Source organism: Scomber scombrus, chromosome 13 (genome assembly GCF_963691925.1).
Source record: "Scomber scombrus chromosome 13, fScoSco1.1, whole genome shotgun sequence".
Taxonomy (NCBI): Eukaryota; Metazoa; Chordata; class Actinopteri; order Scombriformes; family Scombridae; genus Scomber; species Scomber scombrus.
The window spans coordinates 14,185,758-14,201,447 of NC_084982.1; the positions used below are offsets into that span (position 1 = coordinate 14,185,758).

Genomic DNA, 15,690 nt, shown 5'->3' on the forward strand with positions numbered 1-15,690 from the left:
CTGAGAGGAGGCTGAGAGGCACTGCGCCACACACTTTTGTCAGTTTCTGTATCTTATGTATAATGAGCACATCAGTTGAGTTCAACACAGTTAGGCAATATCGTTGGGGTTTTAAATCACTAAACTGCATTCCAGAAAGTTTGGTTTTCTTAGCATGGTAACATAGTTTTGAGTTTCTTGCTGGAGCAAGTCGACTGTAACGATGAACAAATTGATTAAAAAAACCAACCTCATCACTTTCGTCTCCAAGTTTTGACTTTGATTCATATGATTTTGTCCATAAATCATATCTTCAACTTTATTCCCAATAAAAACAGCTGTGTTTTCTATTTACCCCTTTGTTGAGTGCAGTCAAGTCGAAATTGCAAAAGCACACACTGTAAATACGACTTGCCAATCACTTCACTCTTTAGGAACGCTAAGTGGTGTAGAACTACTATATTGTAGTTTTTTTCCAGCACACTCAAGTTTGTAATACTGTATACTGAGCATGTGCAGTAGGGTGTTTTGATCATGCATAAGAGCGGAAACAACAATGCACAAAGGCAATAACGTAATGAACACATTAGTTGTAATTGTGTATCAATCACAGTGACCTCCAGAGACAGCTGATGTTATTAAGAAATGTTCAAAATCTTTCACAACACTTAACTTGCACATACTTCCCGCAAGAATATGTAAGAAATAATCTGCCTGATCATCCAGAAAAGTAAAGATGGGACAGGGTGGACAGCAAAAGTATTTCTTTAAAATTTAATTTTTTTTTTTTTTGTGTGAATTGGTTTGAGGTCTTTATATGTTTTGATTTAGAGGTGACACAGACTCTTGATGGACTAATGGACATGTATGTTATAATGTAGAATACTTTTTTTTTCTCTACATCTTTTCACAGCGATACCAAAGTGAAGTAGGCCTGTCTTGTGGGCTGTGTTTACTTTTCTAGCCAGCTGTGCTGTGAGGGCCGTGCCTCCGCAGACCTCCTGGAAGGTAGCGGGTGGTTGGTGGGCTTTGAGCCAGCTGTCTATTTTTACTCCTTTTTTATGACTCAAGCTGCTTAATGAAAGGCTACATGGTCATTAATAAATTCTGTCCATATTTGTGAGCCTTGAGGCCCGATGTGAGGTAAACATTAACATAAAGTGATATTGGTAACTGTTACATAATTGTACATAAAACCCTCTTACACTGGCCTGGTACTTTAGCCGAGGTCACAGGCGTTATAACTGCTTTGATCTGCTTAACCATCAACCCAGCTGTGTCATTTAAAAAAAAAAAACACTTTCCTTAACATCATGGGTAATGATACCCTGCTCAGATGGACAGCAGGAGACGGCGATCGAACCACCAACCCAGCGATTAGGGAACAATCCTGAGCAACAGCTGCCCCACTTTTTTTTTTTTAGCATTTTTGGGCTAAATACTGTTTTTAAATATTGCAAAACAGAGACCCCAAAGTAGAAGTAGCAGCTGTAAACAGAAGAGATGAAGACATGCAAGAGACAGGTACTCACTGCAAACTTTCAACATGTCATCAAGGATTGCAACGCCTTTCAATTAGCTTTCCTGTCATCAAAACCCATTTGCAACCATTTGTGTGTATATCTGTGGCTGTGATTATGGGTGCTCATGGCATTGCTGGCCATTGAAATCCCAGCTGTATAGAAAAATGTCATACAGTTTGCATAGAGGTGTTTTTTGGGATCCTGTGTTGTATTAGTATGTCAGCCTGTTCACTTATACCCGGTCTCTGAACATGAAATAAGTCTCAACAATTATCTTGTGTGTAATCTCCAGTTCAGAGTGACGACAATGTATCACTGGACTGAGTGGCAGTTTGTGTTTAAACATTTACTTCTTAAACATTTAAGCTTTAAGGTTGACCGCCCTTGAGTGCTCTGTAACCTACTATACAAATATTTCATGTCGCCCAGGAGTGGTGCTTTTTGTCTGACTTTACAACACGCCAGTTGTAGCATAGTTCATGAAATGCTGAGTAATAGTTTTTTTCTGGTCTTTCTTATTTAGCAAGTGCAGCTTTTTGAAATGTGCAGCGATAAGTAATCAGTTTTTTAATCCAAAAAGGTTTAGGTTTATTGTCCATGCATTTAGCTAGGTCTTTGTAATTAAACTATGTTGTGGATACTCTAACCTGGTCCTTGGAACTGTTTGGCAGTTGATTGGATGAACCATGGGCTAACTTCGTGCTGTCCTCACACCTAAACCACCCCCAAAACTGCCAGTAGTTCCCCATAGGATGCTGATTGGTCCACACCACTCTTGGTTCGGCCACAAACCAAACGCACAACTTGACAAGATGGATCCTTGCATGATCTCATGAATCTAGCTGCCTTGCAAGGAAACCTCTACTAAGCAAAAACCAAAAAGAGTAGCTTAGAGTGGTTTTTGTGATGAAAATGTGGAGTCTAGCCAGTGGTACAGCTGGATAATAAACTAAATGAAGTAAATTACAGATTTTAGAATATAATATATTACAAAAATCTTTTTTTGGTCATTCCACTATTAATGAATACATACATACATTGAATCGAAACCCAAAGTCAAGACTCAAAGTACACATTTTTGAATGGGCCTTACTGTAAATAATCTTGACCAACATATCAGTGTTTGAAATATAATATGTTAATGTTAAAAACAGTTGACGTTAAATTCCTAAACAAGATAAATGTGTGACATGTTATTGTAATAACATGTTTTAAATTCTGTCATACAGCGTTATCACTTATTAATGGCATACATGTTTGAGCTAAAACTCACAGCTTCAGCTTTTTCACAATGCATTGAAAGGAATTCATTGACTTGCAGTACAGATGTGTGACAGCTGCTGTGCAGATGAAATGTCAGTTTGGCAGTGTTAAGTTGGCGAGAGACACTGAGGCGTTGAAACTCCACATTTTCACAGAAAGGAGTTGGTCATCCAGGGCAAAAAAAATCTTCATTTTTTTGGCTACACGGAGGGCGTTTCCTCATGCTTGTTCATTGTTTCTTACGATATATGTTGCACCCTGACCTAGTTATGTTGTTAATGTTTGCTGCTTGTGTGTTTGCATGATACTTCTGCAGACTCTTCCCCTCGAAACACTGAAGTTTCTTTTGCTATTAAGGGTATAACACCTCCACACAGCTGACATGAGGATAGAAAAGCTGCTGCTGTGGGTGGTGCAGTTATCATGTGATGTGTTGCTTCTCTTTATAGCATGTTGCACAAAATTGGGCTGTATGTAATTACATCTGTCACTAGATCATTTCAGATTGTAACAGATTATGTTTTCACATAACAAATGTATATAACGTATATATTATATAGTGTTTTTGGTTTCAGACTGATACTGTTACTGAGACATACACCAGCACAGTTACTTTTGTAGAAATGTGATATTTTTGCTTGTGTCTGTCGAATTGCAGTAATACTTTAATTACTGTAGGATTTACTACTTGGTGAATATGTATTTGTCAGGGTGGTCTGGCGTCAGGTGATGGTGGAAAGCTGCCCCACCCTCCTCAGCAGCACCCCATTAATAACACAAATACACACAAACACACACATGCACAAATAGTGTGGGTGTAGACGTAGGGTAACCTGACCTCGGCGGGCTGAGTGCCTGTCATAGCTCATTAGCATCGGGGTGAAGTGAAGGCTGGTAGAAGTGGTTCTTTGCTTTACTTGGAGCCTCACCAGACAGGAAGCCCACAGCTCAGTTCACCCACAGCCACTCGGCAAGCCATCCAGACAGTCTGCAGCAGCACAACACCTAGATGGAGCACTGACACAGTCCCCACAAACTCATTTGTTTCCAGGCCAATACTTCTCCAATATCTAAAAATAACAACTTCATGGTTTACCCTTTTTTAATTTGAGCTTGCAATCCACAAAGTGTAGAAAGCTTTGCCTATTTGCAATTCTGTGGATAATATAGTGAGACTGCTAGTGGTTTTTTGTTATTTAATGCAAGTATCTACTCAGGCATCAAATTGTGTTTTAATGTGTTTAGGGAAGGAAAGCTGGTACTAACTCTTGTTGTCTGGTGATCCCTTCTGACTCTCAGTTCCCTGCAGTCAGCCGACTGGCAGCATCTGCTGAATACTAATGCAATTTCCTGGTGGCTTTTGTAGAGGAGGCTGAGAGTGCATGGCAGGCTACAACCTGTGTTCTTACCAAATAAAACGGTTGTGCTTCAAATTGATCTTGATGCATCCAAATACATAAGTGACAGTAAACCTCTTGAGTTTCCTCTCATATATATTCCCAGGTATGATACAGCTTTCAAAATGAACTTTTTTTTCCACCAGCCGTATGACTAGTGAGTGTTCAAATTTTACCAGCTTTTCAATAGATTCACATTGTTTTTTTTGGCTAGTGAGTGAAGCAAATCTACCAGCTACTTGCATATTTTACCAGCTGTAGGCTGTTGGCTGGTGCTTGTTTTGAGCCCTGGTATAATACATTGGCACTCCTGTGGAGGAAATCATTTGACTTTGGGGTAATTGTATTTAGCAAAGCAAATAGACCAAACCAAGGCAAAGGCATTTCTTGATCATTTCATTGAATAACCAGCTTGAACAAAAGTCTACAAACTAATAACTATTCTGTCCTCAGCCTTTGTTAATTCTGTTGTTATCAGGATCAACCTCATTTGAACAAATCTGCCATGGTTTGTCTTTACATTAATCTTCCTCTCAATAGCTTTTAGTTCTTTTATATCATCTATATCCCTCCACCTTCACAGCAGGTCTTTCTCCTTTCACAAATGTGCTCTTTTAAAAATGAAAATGGATGCTTGTGTAGATCAATAGCTCAGCCCAAGATACACTGTTGAAAAAATAAAATATTTTTAAAAATCTAAAGCAAGTTGGGGATTGGACGTCTCGGTCAGTGTCTGACTCTACCCTTGTATTACTCACTCATGGAAACGGGCCTGATCCCAGGATATTCCTCATCCATCTTTCCCTCGCTCCCCCTGTGAGCGCTGCTGGAAAATCCAGCGGAGGAAAAGTGGAGGCTGAGCGCTGAGCACACACTGATAGATGATCCAGCCCATCAAATCAGAGAGGGAAAAAGAACCCCAAGTTGAGCAGTAGCAGCATAATGGACATATTTTTTTCCCTTTTGTAGTAGTGGAAAACATTCTCCCAAAACCATTTATAATTTATTTTATAAGCAAAAGATGTGTATAGTCGGGAGAGCCACCGTTTAGGATTACACCAACAAGTATAGAAAAACTGCCAAGATGTTTGTAACAATGATTTGACAAAGGCTGATGTCACAACACATAATGTTTTCTGTCTGTTGTTCTGTTTGTCCTGGCTGGCTGACACCTCCAGCTGGGCCACAGGTTTTATTTAATTTTTTTGCTGACATATTATGCTGACATGTTATGTGTTCCACATACTGTAGGTGGTACAATTAAATGCTGGTTAATTGTTTCAAGCTTTTCTAATTTACAGGAGGGCAGGGTGAGTCAATGCTTGTGTTATGAATTACCAAACTTCAGAGGACTGCAGAGGTGTTGGTACATGAAGCAGATGTTGATGGAGAGATGTGGAGAAAGCAGGATAAAGAGAGGAGTTGTGTAACATTGTTTTGAACAATTGGAGGTTTTTCAGACATGGAGTGATAACCAAAACATGTTTCAGATTAAATTCAGCCGGAACGATACACATTCCAGACAAATATTTTATTTACTCTGCAATTAGGGGACTAATGAAAGGAAGAACAATTACAATGTTTGGAAGTATAACGTAGACACATTTTCATAACCTTCTCTTGTGCTTCACTTTCGCTCACACTCTCATTTGGTTGTATGGTGTTCGCTCAACAGATCAGTGTTTAGTGACTGCAGGTTTCATTTGATGCTGGTTAGTATTACAGGGTCACGCTTGGTCGTCAGGCTCTCAGGTTCAAAGCATTGACTCACACAACAAAGCTTACATGTTTCTCCTTTCTGCCTCAATGTGTCGGATCCCAGCTCTCAATAAGGAGAGACCTACTTTCCCCAAAACCGTGTTACAAGACTGCTTTACAGGACTTCACATGGCATGTATTTTGGGATTTTCTCAGTAGCGGCTGCTATATAGTTGATGAGTGTATTGTAGGAAATGGAAAAAAATGTAGGTAAGATGTGTCTACCCCAACCCCAACTATGAGACGTTGGGGTTGGGGTAGACTTGACTCAGGCACTACTGTTGACAGTTTGTGTCTGTTAGTGCTGAAGTAGTCTAAAAAATGAGTGATTGACAGTCTCATTTCCTTCATGGTGTAATAACACATTTCACATTGCATGTTTTCTGCCCGATACTCATTTATAGTTTCACAGTTTTTAATGAGAAATCAGCAGGTTTGAGACTTACACACCACATAATGTCACCTTTTCAGCTTCATCCGGGGACCATGTTGCAACAAATGTCATCTACTTACCTCTCTCTCTGTGTCTCCTCTCTGTTTCTGCTCTCAACCATCAAAAAATAAGGAATAAAAACAGTACTCAGTCTTGTTTCATTTCTGTTTTTCTGTTTATTGGTTATCAACATAACATGAAAACCCATGGGCATTTGGGAAATAAATAATATGTGTACACTCCCAAGAGCTCCCAAGAGGAAGAAACCATTGTGACCCAATTACAGTAGCTGATATATTAGCCAAAGCACCACACTTTGGCTACTATAAGTCATCTACAAAAAGTATGAGGGTTATGTCCAAGTGGGGAGATGATTAAGACTGGGTGCAAGTCTTTTAGGTATTTATTAGGGTCTTACATTAAGTTTCAAGTGGTACAAAGGTATTTAATAATTTTAACTATGGCTTTTTGAATTCTGCCAAATCAGGATGTTGCTGAAAAAGACAAAGAAACGTATCTTTTCAATGATGGACAATCCCCTTACTATCTCTATCCTCCTGGGTATGAGCTTTGTTGTTGTTATCTGGGTTGTCAGTTTTTACTGGACTCATGTGACTGATGATATTTCATTACCCACATTTAATTAACTCTGACGTTTTTTCTCTCTTTCAGAACTCGATGAATCTTCCTCCAGACAAAGCTCGACTGTTGCGGCAGTACGACAACGAGAAGAAATGGGAACTCATCTGCGATCAGGTGGGCATCAGTCACTCATTGGTGGGATGTGATCTGCTTCAGCTGCTGTCACACAAGTCACTGTATAATTGCCAATTATTAAAAAAAAAAAAAAAAAAAAATACTAATCAAGCTTAGGTACATGGTAATCAATCAGCCTCCTGTACAATTTAATAAAGTAGAAAAAGTTGACATAATTTACGCTTTTTCTGACCGTGGAGAAGGTCTGTCTTACTGTGTGTCATGACCCCAGCATCCAGGCTCTGATGCCCTGCCTTTATCCTGCAGGTTTTCTCTGTCTTAACACACTGCCCTGACTTCCCTGGTCAAGTGGGTTAAGTGGAGCAGCAGGGAGCACCTCAGTTAGCCAGTTAAAGACTCAGCCTGTTATTGGCGTCAGCAGTGCATGTAGGAAATAACAGAGGGTGCACGTTGTGCAGTGAGCTGCGGTCTGAGTTCTCCACTCAGACCACAACCTCCCTGCCAGAGAGTTTTTCTGCATCCCTGAACAGAGGAGAAAACGGAGAAAAGATCAAGACCATCATACACTCAAACTGTATTGATAGCCGCTGACCCTAAAGGGAACAGTGCCAGAGAGTCCACAGGGCTGCTGACCAGCAGTCAGAGATCCTCTTTCAGTCTGAAGTGGACTCCATGTTCCTCTGTCAGAGCTGAAGTGAAAATAGTTGGTTTCCTTTTTTCAATGTCAGTGAAGCAGTTTCCAGAAACATTACCCCATGATTCGGATGACAAACATCTTGGCTTTTTCATACTTGAACCAACTATCTTAAGTATACTTACATAAATCAATGTTATCCACCTCTAAAGTGACTGTTATCTACTGTGAGTGTGAAATACAGTATAATAACTTCTGATGGTTGATAAAGTGTAAAAAGGTCATGTTTAAGGGATAAGACTATCCATATTTCATAGAACTTTGGTAAATTAGCCCCAACTCCTTCATGTCTTTATTGCTTTCTTGTTTTCCCAAAAAGCTTATACCCATGAGAGCACATACGGCTCTGAGAGTAGTATTTAAAAGTATTTTCTGTGTCATAGCTACAGTGAATCACTTAATGTAGCCATGGCAACAGTGATGGAGGGAGGCAGAGAAATAGAGATGACAGGTACATTGCTTTGAAAAACAGGCCCTGCAAACCCAGCCCGAGGCTGAAATATTAAAGGTTTTTAAGGCAATTATGACGATTTATTAAATATGGACGATGTTCATGGTGTGAGAACAGGGTTAAAATATCAAAGAAAGTCAAAACTAAGACTTCTCAGACTTCTGTCCTATCCTAACTTTTCTAGCCAAGAAAACATTTTATACAAATACTGTTCTAACACAGATAATTGAGGTTGTCTTTAAAAGCATCCAAACATCAACAAACTGCTGTCACTAAGTGGGACTGTTTACCGCCTCTTCACTTGTGTCTCTTCTCAACTCCTCAGGGGCAGAGGGCCACGTTTTCCTTATCTCTTAGATTAAATCCAAACTAGTCCCCCAGACAAACTCTGTAACTGCCACAGAACATGTTGGAACACGTGTTTTATGTTTTCCTAAAACCAGATGTGTCTTCTGTATAAAACAGTCTCTTGCTTCATGTATTTACATCTATCACTCCCATTTCTTCACTTGCAGCAGCATATATGCAGCCCTTGTGAAATGATTTATTTTAGATTTAGATTATCTTAATTGTTTAGCATCGACACACTCAGGCGGGGTGTAGCTGCCTTTCTGCTTGTCGCTGTCAACTGTGTCCATGAGAGTTAGCTCTGTTTCCTGATGCCGCTGTCGTCTTTCCTGTTTTTGTGAGACAGTCACACTCTGGCAGTGATAAATGTGATGTTTCTTATAACACATTACAGCACGATCATGACGTCCTGACCGACCGTGGTGGAAATCAAAAGTGTTTGCAGTTGTACAAAAATGTATACTCGAAGGTGGAGGGAATAATAGAGAGTAGAGGAGAGATGATATTGTTTAAATGTGGGAATAAAAGTGACTGAAACAGTCATGTCAGGAATGTAGAAAGAGGATTAGAGAGACACTTTCTCACCTCTGCACAGCTGGCCAATCGCTGGTGGAAGTGAGTTTGAATATTGGCTCATCTGGTTCTGAAAATTAAAGAAATAGTCCTTATCTAATATAAGAAAGGTGTTGGGGGGGTGTATCCGAAGATGTGGATATCCGACAAGCATGTACCATATATATATATATATATATATATATATATATATATATATATATATATATATATATATATATATTAATTAGGGTTGAAGTGATAAAAGTCCTGAATTGTTTGGTACACGGGTGCTGTAGAGATCCAGAGCTCAGTTCCCACTAATGAAACTTCCAATTTGTGTGATCCTGTTTGCATTCATACTGTAGGTGGGAGGCTGGTGAGGGATCATGTCATCTTCACTGCACTAGCAGTTCTTAGTGCACATAGAATGGTTTGGATCTGGGCAGAACTTCTTTTTGGTGAAGTTGTCAATCTGCATTGACTTCAGCACCACTCAGGAAACCATGGAGCTACTTCAGGATTCACAGTTCTCGCTGAGCTGATTCGTACATGTGTGACTTCCCACCACACTTACTGGCTTTAAGAGCATGTGTTTCCCATGAGATGATGTGCACATGAAGTTCTTTCATAGTCCAAAGTTGGACTTTCTTGAAGACCAGTTGGTCAATCATCCAAGCTAAATTGCCTAAGTAAGGATATTTATTGACTGTCTTTGCCCACATTGTGTGAGGAGTACATTTCCCTCTGTGTCATACTCTGGAGTGTGGCAAATCGTAAAACAGAAGCATTCATTCTGCTATGGTGTGGTGCTCAGCCTGATCCAAATACTGTTTCCCGCTCTACATGCTGATCCAAATCCAGCACTAATCTCTTATATTTATATTTAGAGCACAATGGTGGGGGGATTGCTGGGGCTCAGGTGGTAGATCAGGTTGTACGTCTTACTGCAACAGTTGTTTTTTTGATCCCCAGCTCATCCTCTCCACCTGTCGAAGTGTCCTTCAGCAAGACAGTGATGAGTGTGAGGATTTATGTGGTAGCTCGCTGCCATCGGTATGTGAGAATGGGTGAATAAGAGGCAGATTTGGATAAAAAGCGCTATATAAATGCAGTACATTTGAGTGTTGGCTTGTTAGCACAGATCATCCAGCTGCTTCCTGGTTGAACTCAGGACATGTACACATACAAACACACACGTTTGGTCACAATCCTCAAGGCAATTTATGCATTATATCATATTAAAATGAATAACGACGATTACCAGCAGCAAGACCATTTATGTATCCACTAACAGATTGCTGTTACAGTAAAGTTGTCCGCACAAAAGCCATTTGAATAGCAAAGCTGTAATTTATCCTGGCATGGGCTGAGAAGTAAATCTCAGGCTGAGAAGCAAAGTTATGCCCATCTCCACATCTCCAGGAAAATGTCCAAGAAAAACTGGTTCAACACATAATTTCAACTGTAGTATAATTTAATTTTCCATGTGTGTGCAGCGGGCTGGTTCATTACACCCAAGGTCCATACATGCATACAAAGTACATGTGACCTGGTACAAAGACTTGTTGTGTCCATTTAAGCAGGCTGAAAATGTGCTCAGACTTTTAGGGGGGGTGTGATTCTCTTTTGACTGTTTGCATAACTGCTGTCCTTGGTACTATCTTGTCTCAAACCTTTTGCTTTTGCTTTTTTTTTTGACAGGAGCGATTCCAAGTGAAAAACCCCCCTCACACGTACCTCCAAAAGTTGAGGAGTTATCTCGATCCGGCAGTCACAAGAAAGGTGAGAGCCCTCGTGAACATTGCTATCCTGTTCCTCTTGCCTGGCCAGGCTGTTCCACTACTGCAGTTTTTCCTTCCCCTCTGACCCTCTATCTCTTGTCCAGGATATCCCTACAGCTGAAGAAAGATTGCACACAGTGCTTCTGAAAGAGACAGCTTGGGAACTTTAGTTACAAAACAGGCAACAGTGGGGATTACTGAGAAAAGAGACCATTGTTTATCAGGAACGCCCAGGTTTGAGAAACCTCTGCCCAACTGTAGTGTCATTAGTCAAGACTCTGAATCTTTACCAACTCTTATTAGTGGTGCTGTTTTGTGGCTCTGACCTCTCTGTCACAAAAAAAAACACAATAAGAGTTGTTGAAGGCAGATGAGAGAGTAATGGCGCTGCAGACAGTCAGAGAGAGAGAGAGATCCAGCTCACTAATTGCTGCAGTGACATTGCTTTGCAGCATGGTAAGAGCTTACAGAAGTTATCAGCGGTTTCTAAGCTACACGATAAAAATGGTCTTATGTCATTTAAGCAGCCAGTCTGGCTGTGTCCCTGGCTGCTTGGAAGGGAGGAGAAGGGAGTAAAGAGGAGATCCATGAAGTAAAGTATCATCCAGCTCGCTGCGCTTTGCCAAAATTAAGTCTTTTTTTGTTTTTTTGCTTTAGTGAGAGAGCAGGAGAGTGGAGTGCAGGGAAAACGGGCTCTGTGATAAACAAATTAACCAACAGACTCTGCCAGAATAACAACAAAACCTTGAATAATTCAATTTGCACTGACGGAAGTTAAAATTTTACGTCACAATAAGCCAGCTAGAACACAGCAGGAACAGATAACTGTAGCAGAGATAGTACAACATAGGCACACTTATATATAGACACTCAAACTCCTACAGATTACTACACACACACACACACACACACACACACACACACACACACACACACACACACACACACACACACACACACACACACACACACACACACACACACACACACACACACACACATATATAAAGTTGCAGTATCACATTTCTCTTCTTATCTAATCTCATTAAGTTAAAAAATCATTGTAGTCTTGTGTGTGATATGATTCAAACCTGCATTATTGATGTCTAGGACATTGCTTTGTGATTCCTAATGTAATGCCTGAGACATTACACTCATGCAGGAGATCTGATAAAAGCAGGAAGAGGCCAGTGACGTAGGGGAAAGTAGACATAACAACGTAAAGGTTTAAGTTTGTGCTGGAGCAGCGATTGTCTCAAGGTTAGAGATGCAGGCTTGTTGACAGCTATGACAGTTTGAATCTCTAGACTGGCTGATGTGATGGATGAAGTGTTCCTCTTCCCTCGATCCACGCCTGATGCTTAAATGCCTCTGAGCAGGGCATTTAACGTCAAGCCCTCCCATACTGTGGCTATGTGGTAGCTGGCTGCCATTTGGTTTTAGAATTGATTTTAACATCCTTCCCATTACATATAAGGCACTTCAGGGCCCTAGATTATATCTCTAAATGACTCTCCCCTTATCAACCTCATGGCTGTGTCTAATGCAGACAGAGCTTTCCCTGTCAGGGCAATGCTAGTATGAATGCATGCATGAGAATCTCAGACCTGCAAATTCAATGTATTTTTCAAGTTGCTTCTGAAAACTATATTTTCTTGTTAGGCTTTCTTATAGTCGTTATTTATTTATTTTTTGTTTTTAATGATATATATGACCTTTATTCTATCCTATATGTCTGTAGCTGGTTAGCTTAGCATAAAACAGGAAACATGGAAAAGAAAACAGCTAGCCTGGTGTGTTCAATCAGGCTACCAGCCACTCTAAAGCTTATTAAGTAACACAAAACATCAGCACAAAAGCTGGAGTGTAAAAATAACAAGTTGTGGGGGCTTTAGAAGTGCTTGTAGGTGTTGGATTTTGAGAGCTACACTTCCCCTTGTTTCCAGTTTGCATGCTAAGCTACACTAATGTCTCCTGGTTGTAAGTAACTACTAGCCATATTTAACAGATAGACATGAGAGTGGTTTCAGTCTTCTCATCTAACTCTTGTCAATAAAGTAAATGTGAAACTTTTAGAAGATGTTGACCATGTTTAAAGCTTGGGTGTAAACTCTCAACACACTCCTGACTGAGCGACTACAGCTAGACGTCACTTTGTTAGTTTGTCTTCCAAACCAGATCTAAGACGAATTTTCTCTCTTTTTAGAGTAAAGTCATCTGTGGCGACATCACTAATTGGTTGTTGGATCTATATTAAACTGCTCTAGATGAAGCAACATTTGAGAGACTCGCACAAGCCTCTCATTGTTTATTTATCATCTTTTTTTTATGTTTAGTCTCATGGGCTGAAACATGCAGGATTTTGGAAAACCAGCCTTCCTTTAATTGCCGCCTCTGCGTAGCCTACTCCTTTCCTCGATCAAAAACTGGGCACACGCAGAGACACAGCAACTGAATGAGGGAACAAAGTGAGAAGAGAAGGACAGGGGACAGACTGAATGATATAGATAGAGGTAGAGCAAGAGGTTGAAGAGAAAGAGACAAAAATCAAGCACAAGAGAACATGGAGGAAAAGAAAGAGTTATGGGCTTCTTTCTACATTCCTGCTCCATCCCCCTTTTCTTCAAACTCAAACAATTGCCACTTTGTGCCGCTGTGAGAGAGCTGGAGGTCATTGCCTCTGCTTTCCATAGGCAAGCTCCGGTGCATTCCTCTGGGCAGCTCCCAGCCAATAGGCAGCCAAGGAGGAAGAGCTCCAATCCAGCAAGTCCCCAAGAATGTATCAGCCATTGATTTGTTTCCAGGATGACCCCTCCTGAGCTCCCCAAAATCTCTCCCCTCTCCTGCCCCCTGCACACTCTTTAGTGCTGTCTCTCTGCTCTTTACTTTCATTCCTCTTTCACTGCTCCCTCAATGTCTCCTCCTCTTTTACTCCTTTCCCCTCACACCGTCTTCACCCTCTCTCCCTGCTGCTGTCTGTTCCTCTGTCTCTCTCTCTGTGTTGCAGCTGGTAGTACTTAGTGTGGAGTGTAGGGCGTTTGGTGGGAGAAGCAGAGGGTTGTGGGAGGGGGGGTGCTGTGGGAGCCTGCGCAGTACCCCTAAAAATGCTCTGCTTTCCACACAAACACACAAAGGGCTCCTCCCTAATAAAAACACTGTTTCTCATCTTCTCATGTGCCAAACACACACCGCCCAAGCCCAAAGACACAGACTGTAGAAAGAAAGAGAGACCCGAGTTATGGGAACAGCCTTCTTCTTCTCTGTGGATGTTAATAATAGGTTAACACAGGGCTGAGCTCCGTTTCCTCCCCGATACAAACACATCATGGAAAGTGACCAGGCCCTCCAACCCTGGGTGGATCTTCTCTTCTCTTCTCTTGAAAAAAGTACAGAAAACACCAAAACACCCCAACAAAAGGAAAAAAAAAACTCTCTATCAATAATATTTTTTGTTATCTGATAACAATTTTCCTGATTCATAGATGAGTTATATGCTCTATTAAATGTCAGAAAACAGTCCTAGAGTTCAAAACAATATTCAAATGTGTTTTTGTTTTGTCCGCCCAACAAAAAAATTGATTTTTAGCAACAACTAAATGTGAGATGGTGCTTTTTCTTCCTTTTGACATTCAGAAATATTTTTAACTTTACAAAGATATTTGTATTTCTGCGTCTCCTCTCCTTTCTCTTCACTCTCTCACATCTGGGATTTCCCCGCCTGTCAAACTGAGGCTGTTTGATCACTACTGAACCTTTACTTTGCTTGTTTTGTCCCTGTAGTTGTGTAACAGCTTTAAGGGCCTTTTTTTTGTTTCTGCTATTGTACATCACCTCCTGTCAGATGATGAAAGCAAAGAGGAGCTCGCTCACGTTCTGTTTCATTCACTGGCATCTCATAACTTCATTCTTATCACTCTTATAGCTGTCGTCCCGGTGACAGGGCTAAGTGTGTGTGTGTGTGTGTGTGTGTGTGTGTGTGTGTGTGTGTGTGTGTGTGTGTGTGTGTGTGTGTGTGTGTGTGTGTGTGTGTGTGTGTGTGTGTGTGTGTGTGTGTGTGTGTGTGTGTGTGTGTGTGTGTGTGTGTGTGTGTGTGTGTGTGTGTGTGTGTGTATGTGTATGACTGCTGGGTGTCCTGGGTAGGGCCTGAGAGGTAACCAATTAGGTTACTTGTTTTTATCTGGCTGCTACTGTGAGGGATTATTGCTATATAAAGAACCAACACAAGTAAACGAGATAAGATAAGAGGGGACTATTCCATATTCAGTTTCCCATGAATCAGCTCAGCTTTTCTTTTAGTCTGTTGAACGGTTACTGGCAAGTAAAAGGCCCACAAAAAATGTTATATAAGAACAACCCAATTCCAGCTTTTGGGATGGAAGGGGGAGGGGGGTTAATCAGTGCACAGCCTGCCTGCTTTCACATTTAAATGTCACTGTGGTTGTGTGTCTATGTCTGTTTTGTCTGACCTTTCTGTTAGAAAAAGTTATCTTTCTTCAGCATAATTGAGCCATCCACAACATCCCTGTGTTACCACATGATGATTTACAGATCTATTAACTCCCTCTTACTTTCCCTTCCTCAGAAATTTAGACGGAGAGTTCAGGAGTCCACCCAAGTCCTGAGAGAACTGGAAATTTCGTTACGGACCAATCATATAGGGTGAGTCACTGTGTGAAGCTTGTGTCGTTGAATGTTCCAGGCCTGCTTAAATCAGATTCAGGAAGAAAGTCTGGCGTTCCACACACCCGTAGATACAGACGTTGACACCACCACCATCCCCCATTCATCTTA

General features: G+C 40.8%; 1 protein-coding gene across 3 annotated transcripts in view; it reads left to right on the forward strand.

Moving 5' to 3' along the window:
- The window catches only part of fmnl2a (formin-like 2a), a 53,130-nt gene that overhangs the window by 12,154 nt on the left and 25,286 nt on the right, over positions 1-15,690 (forward strand). For all 3 annotated transcript variants that reach the window (XM_062432450.1, XM_062432451.1, XM_062432449.1), the window contains exons 2-4: positions 7,026-7,109; positions 10,820-10,900; positions 15,482-15,558. In XM_062432450.1, coding sequence (XP_062288434.1) covers positions 7,026-7,109; positions 10,820-10,900; positions 15,482-15,558 — 242 coding nt within the window. The remainder of the gene's footprint in view (positions 1-7,025; positions 7,110-10,819; positions 10,901-15,481; positions 15,559-15,690) is intronic.